This window comes from Chelmon rostratus, chromosome 24 (assembly GCF_017976325.1).
Source record: "Chelmon rostratus isolate fCheRos1 chromosome 24, fCheRos1.pri, whole genome shotgun sequence".
Taxonomy (NCBI): Eukaryota; Metazoa; Chordata; class Actinopteri; order Chaetodontiformes; family Chaetodontidae; genus Chelmon; species Chelmon rostratus.
Window position 1 is genome coordinate 13,602,283 of NC_055681.1, and position 21,068 is coordinate 13,623,350.

Here is a 21,068-nt window from a genome sequence, read left to right on the forward strand (position 1 = left end):
TCGGCGGATGCTGATGTTCTTCTCTGCAGCCCCACGCAGCGCTGCGTGCAGGGAGAAGCGGCGCGTTTTATCATGAAAACCTGACACTGGAGAAGCTTTAAACAGAGTTCATTTCCCAAATGTCAGATTTCCATTTTGCAAATAGGAAAGCTTTGCTTGGCTACGCAGGCCGGCGGCTGACCTTCAGATCGCCGCTTGACAGCAGCCGCTGAGTGATTGGAGGATGTGGAGGGAGGGAGTGAGTGAGGAGGACAGGAAGGACCAGGCAGGACAGCAGAAGAAGAGAACATCTTTTCACATCTACTTTTTCAGACATTTCCAAAGAGTCTTTTGTCTTCATACAAAGGTGCCATCACTTAAAGTTCCAGAATTTAAGCTATAAAGACAGTTACTATATATTAGAAAGCCTTGTTATGTACTGGGTAGACAATTATGTACGATTGCGCAGACAAAGCAAACATTTTAAAGGCAAAGGTTCAAAAGCACATGGCTGGATGAGACATAATGGACAGGACTGCAGCTTAAAGACAACACACGCATTCTAGAAAAAGTGCTCTAAATGGATGAGCACCATGCTGAGAGTCTGCAGAAACAGGTCGGAACAAAACATGGTGTGTGAGCGATGGTGATGTCTCATTGGCCAACGTTAATGATGTTAATGATTCAATGTGAATTTTAGATTTTGTGCAGATGCTTGAACCACAGCTTAACATTATCACAGCTATATCAGCATATGCATATATATCCAGTCTTCCTAAATGGCTCTAAAAGTTAAAACATTTTCAGAGAGAGCTGAGTGAAGAATATCCTCAAGTGATGTCACTTGAGTCGGCGCTGGTAGGGTCTGAATCTGAGGGTGTGGAATTAGAAGGATTTCAGCTCCCTGCAGCCCACTCCCCAGCCTTGCTTGAGGCTAGACACTTTTCAAACACCTGTTTCCTTTATGTCGTGTGTGTTAAAAGAAGAATATCAGTCATCATGTGAACTATCGACCAGGCTCGACTCAGAGGGATTCACTCCTTTGGTGCATAAGAGCGCTCTGATGTCGCGATGTGAAAGCGAAGTCGAGTGTGGCGGCAGGCGGGGGAAAACGTGTGAATGAGGAGACGCTTGGAGGGATGAGGATGACAGGTGCCTGCTAAATGTTTGGTCCAGCGAACATCCTGGCTTGTTGAGAGAAAACACACAAAATCAGCTTCAGTGTTTCAAGTGTTTACTCCTGTACAGTCGAGCAACAATACACAAAGGTCACAGACACGCTGATGTGAGCTGGTGTTGGTCAGCCGCGTATCAGAGCAGTGTTCAGGATGAAAGCAGTGGAAGGCCAGCGGACGGCAAAATGTCCTCAAACAGTTCACTGAAAGTAAAACCAGGGCTTCGTTCAGACCGACGTCAGCACTGCGTGAAAAGAATGCATAATTGCGGTTGGCGAAGCAGGAGGTCGTGACTCCCGCGGCTCCTGCAGAAGAAGAAGCACTCCTGCAGGTAATCGATTACCTGCAGGAGTGCATACCTGGGGGCTCATTCCACCACATTTCAAACATGCAAGCTGCCATTTGCAACATGAGACCATCTCCCTCGCTCTCATTTTAGAGTTTCAGTGTCAATCGAACTTGAACAATGCATGTGGGAGCTCTGCAAAACAACTTGTGGGCAACCGTAATTCAAACTATTATTGCAATAAACCCGAGAGCTCCTTTAAAGCCCACGGATTTAATACTCAAACTGACCTTTCTGCACTGCTTTTTACTGTCTACCATCCTGTCTACACAGGCCACATAACGGCCCCCGCTTCACATGTGTACCACGAAGCGTTTTCTTCCATTTAATGCATGGAAGTACAGTGATTGCGTATTGGGCGGTGCTGTGCCTGAACGCACCCCGGGCAGACACTGATGTGCTGCTGTTGCTATGCAGCCAGTGCGGACACGGTGTCATCAGCACCTGAAGCATCACGCCCCCACCGGCACAGCTCCCTCGACGGCATCCTTTTGCAAAAAGCTTGGATTTGAATGGCAGCAGAAGGATAAGGTTTATTTTAAGGGCCTGTATGAAGCCTAGACTACGATAGAGTGAAATGCTGATGGTCAACTGTAATGTGCTCTATAGAGTGAGAAGTTAAATATCGATCACTCGCATCCCAGCGCCTTTCACTTGGCTTTAAAAGCATGACAACAATGATAATGACGATGATGATGATGATGATGATGAGTGGCTGAGAAGTGTCACGGAAAAGTCTGTAGTTGATTGTTGGAACACAGCTGTGCGGTAATAACTAAGTCGTAGAGCTGCAGCAGGAAATAACAGAGCTGGGAGCAGAAGAGTGTACAGGAGGAGACGTGGCGGCACATTCAGCAGCCTGCTCATGTCCCATGATTCAACGTCCATTAGTACGCCGACGGCTGAGAAAAGCACTATTTCAAGTGAACTTTTATGTAATTGCGAGACATCAAGCCCGTCGAGCTGTGAGGTAAGGCACCTTTTTACAAGTGCTACTGGTCGAGGATTTTCAAATTAAGTGTCTGATTCACGACTACATACAGTATAAGGAGTCTAAAACCGCACGTTAACGACTACTGGCCAGCTGACAGCTACAGCACCAGTCTGAAGTCACATTAAATATGACCGCGTGGACATTTTAAAAAGAGATAAAAAATTAAACATGGTAGTATTAAAAAAAGACCTGGTTATAACCTAGAAAGTAACAGTCTTTTGGTTTCAGAGGAACCAGATTTTTTTTTTTCTTTTTTTTTTTTTTTGCATATGAGCAGGCTCAGAGAAAAAACTGTGATAAAAAATCTAAACAGCAAAGGTTTGACTTGAGTCAGATAAATAAAAATATAAAAAGCAAATCATCTCTGTGGTATGATACATGTCACAGTATCAATCATTTGGAGTTTGTCTTTGGGGACGGCATTATTACAGATAAAGTGTGACCCCCCCCCCGCTTTGATAAATAAGGATCTGCTCCATGATTGTACTTGTAAAAGCAACTTTGCAATATGTTGTCAATTCTCAAGATATTCCATCAATAAATAAACCGGGCTGAGTGATCAGAAGTTCTTGAAGATCTCTAAGTCCTTCTGAGGCACAGGGGGGTCTTTCTTCCAGTCGTCCTCTGGGTAAACATCAAAGTTCGAGGTGTCACCCTCGTGGGAAACTTTAGGGACTATGGGAGGCTGTGGAGACAATGAAACATCCCATATAAGTTCAAGTGCAGGTGTGAAACAATCAAGCTAATGCTACATGTGTGCTGTTAATGTATGAGCATTGGAGAATTGGAGAACTGCTATTGGAGAATGCACTGATTTAGCATTAGCCTGCCATGTATTAAAGCCTTTAACAGTAAGGTCAAACAGTTTGAGCTGCAGGAAACTGTCTTTTAGTGTTTTGCTGTAGAGCAAATCATAACACAATATTCAGTTCTGTCACTGAAGCTTCAGAAAAAAAAAGATAATTCTGCTCTTTTCAGTCTGAAGAGGAAGAAGACTGGTTGCAATTATGTTGCATTACTGCATGTTGATTTAATGGGGACAGTGTGTTGACTGATCAAATCATGATTTGCACATTCAAGTCAAAAATAAAAAAAAATCATGCATATTTGTTGATGCCTCTTTTCCATCAGATCAGTGGAACAATAAGTTTTTACGATAAACTAAATTTTTTTATTCTCAACTCAAACCTAAAACCGCTGAATTATAACTTGGAATGGCTTCTGCAAACAGCTCCAACCTTCAGCTTCCTCAGAGGAACTGCCTCCCAGTCGACCGTCTTGAACCACCGATGCTTCTTCACGTCATCTGCTCCATTCTGAAACACAAAACACGGCTGCATATAGATACACTGCACAGCACGGCCAGCTCAAAGTGGCTAAACCGACAACCTCTGTATGCAGGAATGATGCTTTTATTTTGATTTCTGACATATAGTTTACATAAAGTGAATTACATAAGGGCCTGTTAGAATTTGCTGCACGTCCTGTTTAAAGGAAACTACTGGGAATAACAAAGTCTAAGTGTAGGATATTCATCTCTTTCATCCTGTGGTTTACCTCCAGTCTCCTTCAGTATAAAGCAAATATAACAAAAGGGAAAAAAAAGTCTCTCCGTATGGAGTCGAGAGTGTGCCAGGACAATTAGTAAATACAGCATCTTTATAATTGTACTAGCTGTTATATAATTTTATTAATGAAATTAGATTTTAATGATGCATTAATACAATAAAATAAAATAAAAAACTTTTTTTCTCGTCTTTAAATGAGAAAATGAGAGCTGAATTTGAAAATGGACCACCTAAAAACAAAATTAGGTCCAACCCACGGAGCAGCAGCGGGAGCTCTGATTGGCCAGACCCGACGCTCGACTCCTGCTAATACATAACAGCTGGCCAATCAGAGCTCCTGCTGCTGCTCTGCGGGTTAGCCTTAATTTCCATTTAATGTCATTTGACTGATCTGAGTTCCCGGCTCGTGTGTGTGCCAATGAGATGTCATCTCTGGCTCTGAGTGGTGAGGTTACGGGAGAGGAGCGAGCATGTGCAGGCTCTGCAGCCATGGCTGGCCAGCTGTGTGTAGATATCAGGCTGATGTCGTGGCGATACAAACAGCAGGAGCAGGTAAATTAGTGAGGGCTGCCACTTTCTGCCCTGTAGGAGCTCAAACTGAGAATTAAAGTGGGTACGTTGTACTCAGCGGAAGCTTCTGGAGAAGGCAGCATCACTATGAGAAAACCTGCATTTTTATTAGCCGTGCTAGCAGTCAGGCTCCAGGGATAGCAATGCTGTTGCTCAATGATGAAGAAGAAGCTACATATTCCCATCAGCCTCGGCTGTACTCAGTGTTTAGTGCTAATTAAACTCAGATGATGAACATAGTAAATATTAAACACCCTAAAGATCAGCGTGCCAGCATTGGCATTATGAGAATGTCAGTATGCTGGTGTTAGCATTTAGCTCGAAGCTAATGCTAATGTTGCTTTGTTTTTTCTTGCATGTGCATGTCTTTTTGCTTTAAACACGTAGGTCAAGGTTTAGTTATTGGGCGCCTGCTCAAGAAAACAAAATCTATTCCTTTTAAATTATTTAAGCACGGTTTAATTTTCCTTTCCACAATTTTACAGCAGGGAAAACTTTCACAGTTTATCTTATAATTTACACTTCGCAAAAAGTGGAAGCTATTTATTTATATTTGTCGGTAAATCTTTAAGAGCTGAATTGAATGAAACTGAATCAGGACTTTGTTAATCAAATGGGAATGAAATCAGGATATACCGATCATTAGCTTCATGTAGCAAACTGCTAACACATCTTTAAATTAAAGCGATCATTAAGTCTAAAGTGGAAGACTAAAGTAGGAATCAATTGCAATTCAATTTTTTTTCACTTTCAGTTTATCAATGCGTCATTTAAAAGCTATTTAAATTAATATATTTATAAAAGCTTTTTATATATTTTTTCAATTAATCAGTTGATTGTAATTAAACAGTGTTATTATTGTGGCACATTCCAGCCTCTGTACAGCAGGACAGACAGCCTCAGTGTTAATGAGCGATGTGACTGGAATATTGGCAGCCGCAAATCAATATCATCTTGTCTGGGATTATGGGGAGTTAATCACTGGGCTTAGAGAAGTATTTGTTTTATTGAGAGCGGCTCTCAGTCTCCCGCTCCTTTTCACTAATGTTAATTGAAATGCTCCGGTCCTCCAGTCTGAATGGGAATCTGCGCAGGCCCCATTGACGAGTGATGAAGGGGCAGGCTCCCAGTAAAACGCAAAATGTACACACTGTTTTCTACTCTGTAATTCCTCCAAGAGATCACTAGAAGAAAAATGGCTCTCGAGCTCCTGAGGCAGCACACAGTGAAATTAGTCTAAATGCTTTTTCTGTAATGTAGTTGTTTGGAAGGTTTAAAAGGAGTCAAATGGAGCTGATTTATGTGCTCTTTTAAAGCCCACGTCATAATGAGGGGGGGCAGCTCTTTGTGAGGGACGAGCAGCTTGTGGCTTTGCTGACGGAGACTCCCTGCACATGAAGCAGCGGTTGGAGCTCTAATGTAAGGGTCAGTGTGGGGTCAAACTGCTAAAGGCAGAAATGATTGTTCAACTGGCTCTTCGATTTTCTGCTCCGAGCTGTTTATGCTACTCACCTGAGAGCTAGGTCCTCTCGCTGTGCAATCCTGTTCCAGGTAAAGTGAACTGTATGGTAGTCCACTATTAAGAGAGAGCAGCAAACCAATATAATGGTAACATGAATCTTTACAGTTGCATACTTTAGGTTTTGGGAGTTTGTATCTCTCACATTCATTTAACTGTGGAGTAACTTCCTGTTTCCTTTTCCATGTGGTCCATCTGCGTTTTGTTCTTTTTTTTTGATATGTGAAAAATCACAGCGGTGCTGGTTATTTGAAGTATCCTAGCCTTCACAGTTTTAGTTTGATTTCTTAATAAAACGTCATAATCAACACAAGAGAAGAGTTGATAGAAATGTGGTAACACTGCAGGCACTGCTCAGGCCTGGAAAAGGTACTTGCTTGCACAGAGCACCTTAACTCCACCTGCAAGCTTTTTCCAGAGCTTTCAACTCCGTCTCAAGGTCTGCTTCATATTTACATACAGAGTTTGCTCAGCTGTCATGACGCTGTCTCTCATGTAGCCTAAATGTGTAACTTGATGGCGCAGGAGAGCTCCAGAAAAGTTACAAATAAGTACTTTGTACTTGCGTTAACAGTTAATCCTCTGAGCCAGAACTGAGCGCTAATAAAAAGCATTTTGGAAAGCATAATGTTATTTGCTGGAGTGCTTTTTATTAGCTCCACCTGGCTCATGCAAATATATCTCTGTATTCTCAAACGCTTGATTTGTTTTGAATCAATAATCGGGTCGAAAGCACTTCCCTAACTTCGTGTTGCTGAGAGGACCAAGCGTGCTGCTTCCATTAGGGACTAACAATATTTGGACTACCAGTCAGACGTATTACAAATCGACTATAAGACAGGCGTCCGTCCTGCTGGAAGTGAAAAAGTCCAAACAAGCCTTCTGTGAATTCTCTTCACTGATGACTAATTGGAAGCATGTGGAGCCGCAGTCACACCGTGGGCCTTTTCTGGTCCTCACATAGCTGACGTCAAGCAACCTACTGAAGGTATGAAATGTGGTGAGCTGCCATGCGGTTCAGGGAGACGGGAATCCTAACCAACTCACCTTCATGTTGCCTAACCGCCTGGCTCGGTCGATGACCAGAAACTTCTTGATGAGGTCTCTGGGGGAGAGAAGAAGTGAAGTCAGTGGGAAGCCCGCTGAATCCAAAGCTGTGCAGTGTGTCTTTGAAAAGTGTTCTCCCTTCCTCCCCAGCACTGTCAAAATGATAAATGCGTCCTCACCCGAGGTGGCCGGACAGCTGTAAACCGGCGACGAGGCCCCGGCTAAGTGAGTTGTGTCCTGCGACAATCTTTTAATTGAACAAAGCGGGCACATTTTCGCAGGCAAGACCTTTCTGAGCCTATAAACTCGTGCATGTGATGCAGACATCCGTGAGGGAGGCGTGAGGATGATTCACAGGGCTCTTAAAAAGGCAGAGTGTAGGCTTTCTGAAATGTGAAAGCTGCTGACGAACAGAGAGCTTTTGATGAAGGTACCGTATCTCACATCCAAAGAGCTGCCGACAGGCTCATAAATACAGTGGCTGGGTGTTGATAAGTCAGCCATTCCTCTGTTTTTAACTAAATCCCTCCTATGCTTAAAGACAGGCCTTCGGAGTGATGTGTCACGGAGAAATATTTTAATCAGCTCCAGGGGAAAATATTTGTATTTATGCCTTTTCACGGATTTCATGAAGGGGAATTCATCTGGAAATGATGGGAACAAAACAAGAAGGGAGAGAGGATGCGGATAAAGACAAACAAACCAGCCAACCGACAAAGAAAAAGGCTGCCAAATATTTTTCCCTTCACCAGCAACTAGTTAGGTTTTCCCCTTAAAGCTGCACTTATCACTTTTCTGATATTCACAACATTAATTAAAGATAATTATCACCAACTCTGCAGTTCACCTCGCTCTGAAAAGTGTTTTGGGCTAATGATGATGTCGCTCTGTGTCTGCTGGATGTTTGCATTCGCCAAAGCGTCTTTAGAAATGATAAAATGTTGCTGCGCTCTCAGCTCGCTCCACTGTCCCAAAGCACAGCAACTATTAATTATTGCATTAATAATGGTTTTCTTTAAGTGGATAACTAACTAACATTCTAATTATGGCCTGATTTTCCTTAGATGAAGATGAAAAATGACTGTAACATTTTCTCTTTTAACAGTAGTACTCCACAGACTCGAGGAGTTCTTGTATTATTCATGAAAGAGTAAAACAGCTCTTTATTATACAAGTGCTGCAGCTTTACTTTCTTCAGATGCTTTCAAACTGTTACGCATATTAACTGTCGGCTCCGCCGCAGCAGCTCAGGGTTTGATGTCTTGCTCAAGAGCACCATGACGGTAGGTGTCGAGAGTAGGGTTAATGCTGCCCATTAAAGTCCCTCCAGCACATTCTGCTCGCCCCCTGGGGAACCAAACACATCTCAGGAATCCCACGCAAGCGTCCCTCTGCACACACACACACAGCAGAGGAAGACATGGAGGTGGCGCAGAGGGCGTGAGGTCAGGTCAACACAATGTCAACATGCCCATAACAAGTCCTTAACAACCAACTAATTTCATGACTAATGGCTGACGAGACTTTTACTGCTGGGGTCACCCTGGGACAGTTCTGCAGTCCGCCTCTGCTCGGCGGCAGCAGCAGCTGCTGGAGACGGAGCGGTCTGCCTGCAGCGCTCTGGAAGGCCCTTCACTTACTGATGGATGGGAGTGTGTGACGTGGAACTGTGCAAGAGTGATACAAATGGCGGAAATATTAAAAAGCCTTCTGTCTGCTCGCCGCAAGATAGATGGCTTAACAGCGGGGAGCTGCGGGTTCGCTGAATTATCAGGGGGAAGCAGTGTGTGTCTGGCCTCTCTGGGGCCGCAGTGTCAGGGCTGATTGAGCGAGCGCGTGCACGCTCGCACGCGTACGTGAGCGCGCCGAGCCTGTAATCCTGCACATTCCTGCGCCCTCCAGCTGCTCTAATGGGCAGTGTGAGCAGTTGATTTGAACCGGTCCAAATCAGCCGGGTGTGTCATTAGTGACAGCAGGTCAATCTGAAGTCCCTCTTTAGCTCCAGGGAGCTCATCGCCCCGCTGTTAAAGGGACGACGCAGCACTTACGGACCCCCATCCATGCGTGATCGTTTCAAGTATTACGCTTTAATAGTCATTAAATAATTGGGATGCTAACTGATTTGCCTTTGTGTTTTCTTTTTTACACGACATCACAGCTTGATTTTTTTTAGAATTCTCTGTGGGGAGCTGGGATGAATTAAGATATTGTGAATGATCGTGTGAGACTTGTGTGACGGCCTTAGAACATGCAAAGGCATTAAGGATTGATGTATGGCAAAAACACACGTGCACACACCCACACACACACAGAGATTCTTGGTGTAACTTGACCCTGGCCTGGCGTCAGGAGCTTACTTGACATAGAAATCCAGATGGCGTGGGAATTCCAGTTTTCCGGCCAGGATCTTCTGATAGATTCCAAATGGATTGTCATCAAAGAACGGTGGGTACCTGCGGAGACAAATAAATGTCATCTCTGGCCTGCTTCTCTGAAGCTGCACACACACACACACACACACACACACACACACACACACTGTCACAGTGAGCAAACTCAATTTGGGCTCTTCAAAAACAGCATGATGCAAGGCGCAGGTAAAGTAGGTAAGAGCTTCCACACATTCACCTGGGTGAGTCTGAACGAAATGGTGAGCGAACATGTGGAGAGGTCATTATTGAGAGTGTGGGGAGGCACGGCAGCTTTCTGCCGGAGACAGTGCAGCCATTGTTCAATGCTGTTTTGATGATTCTGAGTGTGTGTGTTAGTATGCCTACCACCCACAGGCCTGCTGCTGCTACACTCCGCTGAACGCTTTCCCAGCTCTGCCGCTCTTCCCTCCGCTCTGGCCCGGACCAGCCATTACCCACAAATTATATAATGGGGCCGGCCTTGAAATGCATTACACACAGAGCAGACAGGCGCATAATCGCACCGGTTTGTCACATGCCACTTGCGTTCCCAGTGAAAAGCTCCAGAGTCGGGAGACTGTGGGATGGAGGCGTCTGGGAGCACCACAGGCTCATGTGTTTTTTGTTTTCCTTCGACAAAACTGCTGCTGTCATAGGTGGAAAATCTGGGTCATGGTGGCAAAATGGAAGGAGGCTGACATGATACGACCACTTTCTGACTTTAACTGATGTTTTAACAGTAAAAAATATTAGTAATAGTAATAAAGTGAGTGGTGTCTGGCCAATCAGTGTCAGATATATCTGACATCCACATCTATCCACCAGGTAAGCAGATCTGACGGAGGCTACTCTCAATGCTTGACCTGCTTGCTTAATTTCACAGAATAGCTGACTCAGCACATACGGCCATGAAGTTCATTTAATGAACTTGCGTCTTGCATCCACCTGTGTGATGCACTTATATTGATGTAGGATATTCTCAAGCAAAACCAAGTGACTGTTTAATGAGGCCTGCCTAGAAGGTGAAGTCTCCCTCCAGATGCAAACGATGCTAGTTGCTGCATTATAGTCTTAATAAAAGATTCCAAAAAAAAAGATACCAAAACATGAAGTGGCATTTATATTTAAGAAGATCAAAGCTCTAGTTGAGGAGACAGAAGACAGGACTGATTAGCAACTGACAGTTAGCGGCCCTGCTTGAAATTACACATGACTCCCTGACAGCTGGACAGCTGGACCCCTGCTGTGCCCGGCGCCGTACAACACAGACTGCGTGGAATTTCTCACAGAGCGATGCAAGATTTCTCAAAATGGGGGTAAAAGGAACAAAAAAAAATAATAATCCAACACTGCTGGTGGAACGGAACCAAAAACTGGAAGTGAAACACTACATGTGTGTCTGAAACACACGACCTCACAGTCGCTCGGGGACTCTTCCCTTCTCCTCCAAACAAAGAAACTCGTTTCAGAAGGAGCATGGATACTCCATCACTTTTCAGTCTGAATGTCTACCTTTATATTCTTGACCATGTTAGAAGTCTGCTATCGTTTTAATAACCAAAGCCTGCGAGTTAAAAGCTGTTAGAGAATAATATAAAAACGAGCATGAAGCCCACAGGTCTGTACTCACTGTGCTTGTGCCTAATGAGGTACAGTTACTCAAAGAAGTTGTCTTAAAAGTTAAATTAAAAAGGATGTGGTGGTCACGTCCCTGCTGGGATGGCACTCAGACGGAGGAGGCTGGCCCTGGAAACCACCTCCCTGGGGACAAGCTGCCCTTGGATTGAAGAGAGACTTCCTGGATCTCCTTCTACTGTACTCACAGTACAACAGGCAGCCATGGAACATGCAAAGCTGATTCTTGTTTACTGGTGCAAAGATCTCCTCTCATCAGCTCTGAATCTTTAGCGTGTAGCGGTTCCTTGTTGTTCTGGTTTCTAAGCTAATTTGTGCATTACAAACTCTCTTGCTCGATTACGGTGCGATGGATCGGTTTGTTGGTATTACTAGGCTGACTTTGAAATGATGTCGCTGGACGAATAATCAAAAGCGGCTTCGCCTAATAATTATAATTAACGCCATTTCTGCAAACTGGGCAAAAATGTTTCCCTGCATAGATCTGTTGCAGCTGTTTGCATGTTAGATAAAGTGGCATATACTGCAATTCATTTTCGGTTGGATTTCATTGGCACAAAAAAGCTCCGCCGCAGTTTATTTTGAGATTTGTTTGAGCGAGAATGAGAGAAGGGAATCAGTGTTGGCCATGAAAATTACAATCGGTACATCTCTAATCTCGACAATGTCATATTAAATCTCTCATTCAGACCCTGAGAACAAAATGTATCCACAAAAACAAAATATCACACTACAACATGTTAAAGGTGGAAACCTTTTTTTTTTTCTTGCCATCAGAGATGATGGTAAGAGACGAGTCCTGAATGCTTCAGCACAGTTTTTTATTCCAATTCATAGTCTGAATAAAGGTCTTATACTGATTGGGATGTTCTTTCACGGAAATGCACTGGATATTGAATTCTGCTTTAAATAGACGTTTTTGGGAAGGTTTCACAAAAATCAATGAAGTTTCAAAAATTACCACAGAAGTGACCCTGAGCCAAACTCTCAGGCAAATGGGACTGAGTGAACCACTGATTTGGCCTTTTAGGAAACTGAAAGAGGTCTTTGTCTGGGGGGGTAAGCAGGCCTACAATTAAGTCATCTTTAGGGTAAGGCCACTTTGGGGCAGAATTGTTTAAATGTAGGGCACCAAGGCCAAAACCAGTGGTGAAATAATGAGACGATTACACATTATGACGACAGAACAGTGTCCAATCAACAAGTAGGAGCTGAAAAACATGACTGAGCTCATTAAAAGTGTCAGATTTTTTTTTTAAATGTGAAAACCTAATATTAACATTTATTCTTGTATTTTAATGCTAAAATAAAGTCTAAGGGTGCTCAAGATCAGTCTCTCAGTTTGTCAGTGAGATACATGCAGGTTGATGTATCAGATACATGCTGAATTAAATACGACTCAAAATATTACTGAATTTTAGTGCAATAAGCCGACACTATGCAGCAATATGCTTGTAAACTTTAAAACACATGTGCATTAATACTTGGACTGTGCAGTGTTTAGCTGGTTAATTGTTCATTGGTAGCTAGCGGGTTAGCTGTTGTGTTTACATCATGGGAGAAATCTTGCGCTCCTGCTGATGTCCAGCATGATGATGGAGACACTGGGAAATGTGAGTTTGTTTATTTGCTGTGTGGCAAACTTAATTTTAAGGGCAGTTCAAGATGGGGCATGCCATGTGTGGCAGAAGAGGCCCAAGTCTAACAGACTTCATTTACACATTCCATTTACCAGAAATCTGAGCCCGAGGGCAGTCTAATGAAGGGGAGACCCTTTTTTTTCTCCCAAACTCTCTCTTGGCTTCCTCCCTTGGGGGCCCTGACCCATCACTGAACGTTTCTTCAACTTGTGCGTCACCCCAGAGGCGGATGATCTACCGCCGCTGACTTTTCAGAACCAGCTGCTACATTCTCGGATCAGGACCTCTGACAAATCGCCACACAACACCGCGAGATGAAGAGAGCTCTTCGTCCTGCCTGCTGATGTGCTAAGGGCAGCGCGGCAGCGTCCAGCCTCTGCCAGGACTGCAACACTTCAAAGCCTGTCCTGATGAATGCTGGGAGAAGGTCACATTCCTCTCACAAATTCAAAAAGCCGCACAGCTTTTACGACTGGGATATGAAGAACATGGATGCAGGGGTGAGAGCGAGCCAGGTTCACACACAGGTGATCTTCCAACAGGACTCGACAAAGGTGCTGCACATCACTTAAAGGGGTAAAAGTTTATATTTTCACTCTGAGATTTCTGCACTCACCACGTTGCAATGGAGATGAATGGAATAACAATTGAATAAGACCCAGAGTCTGCAGCTATGTCAGTGGCTCTGAGGCTGTACTCCAAAACAGCAGTGCTTTGACCTAAATGCTAACTTGATATCATTGTTGTTGCATTAAAGCTACAGCTACAGAGGCTCTCTTGGCTCATTGTTTTGGTTTCATGGCCTGGTTCAACGTGGCTTCCAGCAGCAGAGGGCAGCTGATCGCTGATCACTGTAAACTACCAGCTCAGCGCCAAACACAGTCAAACACCAGCTAGTTTCTTGTTACTTCAACACATTTGATCCAATGAGGTTACCTGCTGTGAGAGATTTCTATAGAAACAGCAGCTATTAAGTGGCTACTGTGGTGTTCCGAGATGTGGCCTGGCTTGAAGCTGACAAAGTGTTTTACGCAGGCTGAAAGAATTTCAACGATCGATTATTAGATTAACACAAAAAGGCTAAAGATGCACGTGCTATGTCTTCCTATGTTGCTTTCTTGAAGTGGTTAGTCGGAGTGAGCACCGCACAAACCATCAGCGGGGAGGCGAGAGCAAGGCTGCAGCATTTCGGGGGCTGCTCTTTGATGGATTGGAGGGTATGACAAAAACCATCCTGCAACTTGACGGAGACTCCAGTGAGAGAGACTGGATGCACTGAAAGCAAGCGAGAAATAGCGTGACAGCGTCCTCTGTGCGTCTGACTTGGTCCAAATAGTAAACACAAGCAATCCAGACTGTTACCCCAACATCAGCAGGGTGGTTAAGCTGTCTCTCGCGCCGCCTTTGAGCTGTGCAGCAAGTGAGAGGGGATTCTCACATCTCGACATGATAAAAAATTGTCAACAGTGTTTATTGGGACCATTTCTTCTGGAGAAAGCAGGCCCACTGAGATCTGTAATGTCATTTTTTTTAGTGCTGTGAGCACCACAAATTAAATTCTATTCACCTCCGCTGTGCTGGGGTGGAGGCAGAAATCTCACAGATATCTTAGGATCTGGACCATAAAACCAAAACTATTTATATAGAGACCACTAGAGGGGAATTGTATGCTGCCTGTAGCAAAAGGATGTTTTAAGTCATTTGGGTGAACTGGCCCTTTAACTATACTTTCATAGGAGAAAGATGGTGTTTTAAATACTGTGTCAGAGGCAGCCAATACCTGCAAAACAGGACCGGCATTTTTTATTGTTTTTTTTCTGTCTAAAAAGAGTCAAACACAAAAAAAAATTGCCAAAAAATAGCAACCAATATTCAGGTAAGGCCACGCTATTTGATTCAATTAACTTCCGAATTATGGAATATCACCTGGTGTGTCCCTGTCCCAATCAATGTTTAAGTCAATCTCAACCTTCAGGCCCGCTCTCTCAGAATGCCAACGAGGCACAGGCATTATTATTCACTGCGGACGAACCAGAGCGCTTTCGGAAGGGGATCAGCGTCATTGTTCTTCACCTACAACAATGATCCTCATTCACAGATTAATTTGTCGCAGCTCCGCCGTCTTCAATGAGCACCCAATGAATAGATTTCCCACACTACAATAACAGCTATATGATTAATTGATTAATTCCTTTGTTCCGTGCGCGCAGGCTCCTCCACTGCTCTGTTCTCTCACTGACTTCTCCTTGCAGGGGTGTTATGTTGAATTGCATCACTGGTGTACAGGTGTTCCTGTTATTGTGCGACTTTGTATTGTTTTGAGAGATGATCGTCAATTCCAGTCACGTGGAGGGTTGCTCAAAGAGTTCACTGTCTGGGCTTCACAGGGGGATTTTTCACCTGTGTGTGTGTGTGTGAGAGAGAGAGAGTTTTGAACATGAGAAATTCTTTCTGCAGACATTTCTCTGATCTCTCAGACGGGGCTAACATCGCACAGATGTTGCGCACAGCAGCACAGCTCGCCCTATTGCTCTACACAAAATCCCATTTTTCTAGATAAACTGTGTCTTAGTGGTGTTGGTCAAAAGGGGCTGAAATTTAGATGCTCTTTAACAGAGGTGGTGCTCAGTGCTGCTTCACCTCAGTTGCTCTGGAGGAGGAGAGCGCCCCCTGCTGTTCAAAACGGAGCGGAGTGTGGTGCACACTGCAGCACTTACCCAGCCAGCATTTCAAAGACGAGGATGCCCAGAGCCCACCAGTCCACCGCTCGGCCGTGACCTTTGCTTTGGATGACTTCGGGAGCCAGGTACTCAGGGGTGCCACACAGAGTCCAGGTCCTGGTCAGACAGAGAGGAACAGGTGTGAAAACACATTTTAAACACAGTCTGTGCACACATTGATTTGGTGAACATGCGTTGAGCTCTGTTTCCAAGTTGCTCCAGCTACTATTTATGAGTCACGTGTTTGAGGTTGCTCTTAAATGATTCGTCAATAAATCATTTAAGAGTGAGCGTTATTGAACACTGTAATAATCAGTTAATCATTAAAGCTATTTATAAAAGCACAGACCAAACACTCTGTGGTTGCAGCTTCTCTGATGTGAGGTTTAGTTAATTAATATGTTTGCTTTGGATTGTTTGTTGGACAAAAGGAGCAACATGATCATTTCACCTTGGCCTCTGGGAAATTGTGGTGGACATTGTTTACTATTATATTATATTATAATACCAGTTATTAGTTGTGTAAGCATGTATGCTCATGTCAGTTCACTATATTATGCAGGATTTGAACGCTGACAAGAGTAAACAGAAGGCGTTAGCTGCTTCGATGCTAATCCAGTCTGATGTCCGAAAAGCAATCCGGAGCTATCTGATGACATGATGAGACTTTTCAAAAAATCTCCGCCACACAAAAACAATACAGAGTCAACTTCCAAACACATGGAGAAGCTAACCTCGGCAATCTAGCTGCTTACTCAGGATGTTAATCAAGAGAAGCAAGCACTGAAAAGCATGACAGACTAAATTCATGAGGTACAAGCAGAAAATAAGACGCTGCCAGCATGACGGTCAAAGATGGTCACTGATGATTCATGATGTAAGGGAGGAAGCTGAAGAAAACATCAGGTAGGATCATTGATATATGAAGGAAAGCGGCTCCCGACATTCATGACAGTCTGAAAGAGGGTTCGACATCATCTGTCGCAATGATGACAAGACATTTCAGGCAGATTATCCTGTTTGCAACGAGACGACATTGTGATGGAAGGAGGTGAAAGGCTCAACGTTTCTTCTCAACGACAAGGTACAGACCACAGAAGCCCTGTCTCCAGAGGAGAAAGCAGCAAGAGAGACGCTTCGGCCCTAAGTGAAGAAAGCAAGGGAAGAGGGCGGGACAGCATCTTTCCACGGCCCTGTAGGAGAAGAACATGGCAACAGAAGTGATGCTGGCTCATCATTGTTTAGAAAGGTTCTTATAAAATGCTTTTCTACAGGAGTCCAAATTGCACATTATTGGCTTCATTAATTAAGAAGCTAAAGCAAAATTTTCCTTTACTCTTCTTATCTTCAAAAAGGACTGCATGAGGCCACTGAAGGCCTTTCCTTTCCTTCACGGACACGAAAAGATAGAAAAAAGAAGAGGCATTCTCCTTCTGAAAGGCAACCATAAGTCTCAAAGATTCACCCCCTGATTTAATCTTTCTCTTTCGTTCTCCTTCAAGAAAGGGTTGTATCAAACTCGGGGACTGTTGGAAACAATCATGCTCCAAATGTTGTTCTATTCAGGCTGCCACTTTTGTTTGTTGCCCAAGTAATCTTTAGAGCTGTAAGATGCTCCTTTTTGTCTTGAGCTGTGATCACACAGTAGCCAGCATTTCAGTCACCCACTGAACCCCTTTCAACATTTAAAGTTCATAGTTTCTGCCTGGTTTCATTCCAATATTATTGCTTATTCCTAATTATTATTACTCTCGTTATAGCCACCTTTTCTGTCTGTATGCAATTTAACCGGTTTACAGGTATCCATCTTTTTTTCCTCTTTGGATCTTACATTCAGTTCTCTTGATGTCATGTGTTTAAATGTCAGAGGTATCAGGGATATCACCAAGAGGAAGACAATGTTTTTGTCATGCAAACGAACCGAGGCGGATTTAATTTTACTTAACAATACGTACCAAGGTGAAATTATATTATATTATATAATCCTCTGCAGCGACATTAATGAACGTTCTGATGAAAGGATGGACAGATACCCTCCAAGGCTAAACCAAGCTTCACCGAGTAATAACCTTGTTTCATTGCTCTGCTCCAACCTTTCTTTGACTCGGCATTTCTTCAACCCCAGTAGAAATAGATTCGCGTGGTTAAATAGAAGATTAACTTGTATTTTTAATTTCTTCCTCTAACCTCCACTATGTGAAAGAAGCTCATCGTCTTTATCCAGTATCAGACCATAAACAAATGGAGAGCTCTGGTATGAGAGGGTTTTGGAGCTTCAACAGTTCTCTTTTAAATGATGATTCCTTCAATAACTGGAGTCCAATGATTTCTTCTCCTACTTTAAATTAAAGCTGCGATGAGACTATTTGACCTCCGTTACAAATCAAGTGATTGTTTTAATAGTTGCTACAACTTCTGACAAGAAAACAGCAGAAAATTCTCACATTTGAGAAGCTGGAACATTCAATGTTTGGCATTTTTTAAGAAAATTTTTTTAAAATGTATTCAATTTATTCCTTTTAAGATACTGATGCTCATATTGAGAACAGGAATATAAGTGCAGTCATCTTAAAATGACTTGGAACAATCTGCAATTTATTGAATGCATCACTGCTAACTGTTAAAAGTAAGTTGCTCATATCAGTATGTAATGTTCAGAACCCCCTTCTGCCTGTGCTAATACATCAGCAGACAGCTGTTGAGTGGCCACTACTGTTTGACAGGAGATAAGTGATAGCCTCTGCTCGCTCTGTCTACATTTATACACTACACACTGTGTGTAAAAAGAGCGACTCCAGTTGCACAGGAAAGACAACACCCATGGGTAAAGTGATCCGTCCGTGACACCTGACCCAGCTGTGTCATCTTTTACAGTGCGATAGCGTATGTGTGGATGCAGGAGGGACAGAAGTGTCAGCCGGTATTGGCTGGGCGAGGGCCCAGATACATCTACTGGACAATAAGGGAGGGATGCCTGGCGAGCTTGAACAATAGCAGGAAGTCTGAAGCAGATTATTTGCCTCTGGCTCTCATCCTTCTGGCTGACAGGACAGCTGATTGACACGCTGTGCATGTCTAACAAACATGCACAGTGTTCTCTGTGAAAGCCACTTGTCCTCTGATGAAGAGCACTTGGCCCGGCGCCAGCTTTTCATCGTCTGTCACCGATATCACCTGGGTAATGACCTCTTTCGGCCAGTTGCCATGGCGACGGTAATTTGTATGGAAATGATGTCGGCCCCGGTGGGGGACGAGGAGGCCGCTGATGATGGGGGAATAAAGTGCGGGGTATGGAGGAGGCGTGGACGCGGTGGAAAGAAGACACATGTGTTGTCGCTCTTCAGGGCGTCGTGTGTCATTATAAAGGGCTTCATGTTGAAATGTGCTGATGGGTCTGTCTGCCAGCAGGGGACACTGTGGCAGCACGGGGGGGACGAGGCTGTGATGACGCTTTATCACGTCCTGAAACGGGCAAAGTACAAGAGAGCTAGTGGCAATGAGGCAGTTGTCTTCCTATCCCAGGCAATTCTGCTGCCCTCCATTTATATAAGTGAGTCACTTGCACATCAGAGAGGTATCTACTCCCCATCTGTTTTGCTCTCCCAGTCTGGGGGAAAATGTAATCTTACTCCATTATGTTTACATGTCAGCGGGGGTCAACGCAGTGCTGGGTGAAACACTTGGGAGGAACACTGCAGTAAGCAAGGCTGCAGTGCAGATATAAAGCCGTCTCTTCTCCTCTACAGAGCATCTTTTCAATCCTGCCGAGGTCGCCGGGAGGCCTCGCTCACTGTATATCTAGTTCAGACTAAATGACATCAGTTGGGGGAAGTATGTCCTTCATTGGCACTGCCGGGGGTTTCTTTGAGTCGGAAGGAGACCCTCGAATTCCCCGAAGAAAATATGATCTTTTCAAGGACAGTGAACACACACAGGACGTGAGCAGGATGCTCTTTCCTCATTCCTCTACTGTCAAATGCTGTATTTGCCCACAGTGGTTAAATGTCTACATCAACCATTTAACAAGTTAATCATGTCATGAGGTAATGGGCCAAACTAATTGAATCCAAAGCGGAAATAAGATGTGGCTTCCCCAACCAGCAAACAGCAAGAGCCTGAGGGTTCATTGAGCATGAAACAAACTAGTCCATAAAACTTTGATATGTCTAAAGTCACATTGTTCCGACCACGTCTGGACTGTCCTCGCATTAAAATCCCCTGTCACAGCCTCCTCCTACCTCCTGCCTCCCTCCCTCCAACAGCTCTGTCTTTCATCTGTCTTTGTAGCGCTGGTACGGTGGGGTTTTGGCAAACACTTGTGATGAGAAGTTTAAACCCTCACATCTCCGCACACCCTGCCAGCTGCTGCAGAGCGCGGGTATAACTGTAAGATTCCCAATTCCCAAGACTCCCAATTCCCAATCAGAGAGGGGTTTCCGACGCTGTTAGACGATCCAAGGAGCTCTTCATATTAAACATATTGAGGGCAGGGATTCACACTGATAACAGCTCTGCATGAAAACAGTGCAGGGGGGGCTGCGTTGGTGGAACTGCGAGAGATCGAAACACAACCCAAGAACTCAGTTGGAGTAAATAATGAAAGCTTTTAAAGGCTTATCAGAACGCTGCACAGCGATTTGCATTAATCACAGACGGGAGACGACTCTGGAAAGGTTACAATGACGACTGTTTTATCTTTCATCCCGACGATCACAAGGTTAACGGCGGCGGCACAGCATTCGTTTGAAAAGAGACGCTGGCGCAATCTTGCCATTTTGTTATAATCTAATCATTTTGAGGGACCTGCGGAGGTAAAACTGTGCCGTGTTTCACGAGAAATAAAAGCCACGGTGACACGAAAGTCAAAAATTACACATGATCGAAACAATAGAGAAAAATATCATTTTGTAAAGCAAAGCTACATTTTTTCTGCCCCTGTTTGACATCTCAAACTGAGCTTGTGACTCTAGAAGGGCCTTAACCGCAAGGTTGGGAACCAGCAGTAAGTATCCAAATGAGAAGGGAGCTAAATTTAAACTGAAACAAGCCCCCAAACCAATACAAAGTGTAACTGTGGCCTGAGAATGAATCCCGTGGACCAGGATGACCTCCAGACTACACCGAGCCTGAGATGGATTTCTTCCATCTTCAAGTTTAATCAGGAATCTCCACCAAATCCACGCTGTACACACACGAGCTAAATGTAAATGCAGCCTGTGAGCGAGCGTACAGTACGAGCTCGGACGTACGTCGCCGACTGACAGCTGCTTTGTCATTCCCTTACTACTGACAATCAATCAAGCATCAAACACCATGAGCTGAGAGCGCAGTGTCCTCAGCTGTTATTCAGCAGCAGCAACACATGCTGAGGCGGAGGCAACGCAACAGAAGGAAACAAACAGAAAATAAATAAATCGTCTGAAAGGTTCTGGTCTGTAACGGCGCAGCAGACCCAAAAACAAAG

General features: G+C 44.1%; 1 protein-coding gene across 1 annotated transcript in view; it reads right to left on the reverse strand.

Annotated features, from left to right (window-relative positions):
- Window positions 1–2,686: 2,686 nt before the first annotated feature.
- Window positions 2,687–21,068, reverse strand: part of prkx (protein kinase X-linked) — a 33,897-nt gene continuing 15,515 nt past the window's right edge. The window contains exons 4-8 of the mRNA XM_041966126.1: window positions 15,602–15,721; window positions 9,556–9,651; window positions 7,199–7,256; window positions 3,733–3,810; window positions 2,687–3,179 (exon numbers count right to left, since the gene is read on the reverse strand). Coding sequence (XP_041822060.1) covers window positions 3,054–3,179; window positions 3,733–3,810; window positions 7,199–7,256; window positions 9,556–9,651; window positions 15,602–15,721 — 478 coding nt within the window. The 3' untranslated portion in view covers window positions 2,687–3,053. The remainder of the gene's footprint in view (window positions 3,180–3,732; window positions 3,811–7,198; window positions 7,257–9,555; window positions 9,652–15,601; window positions 15,722–21,068) is intronic.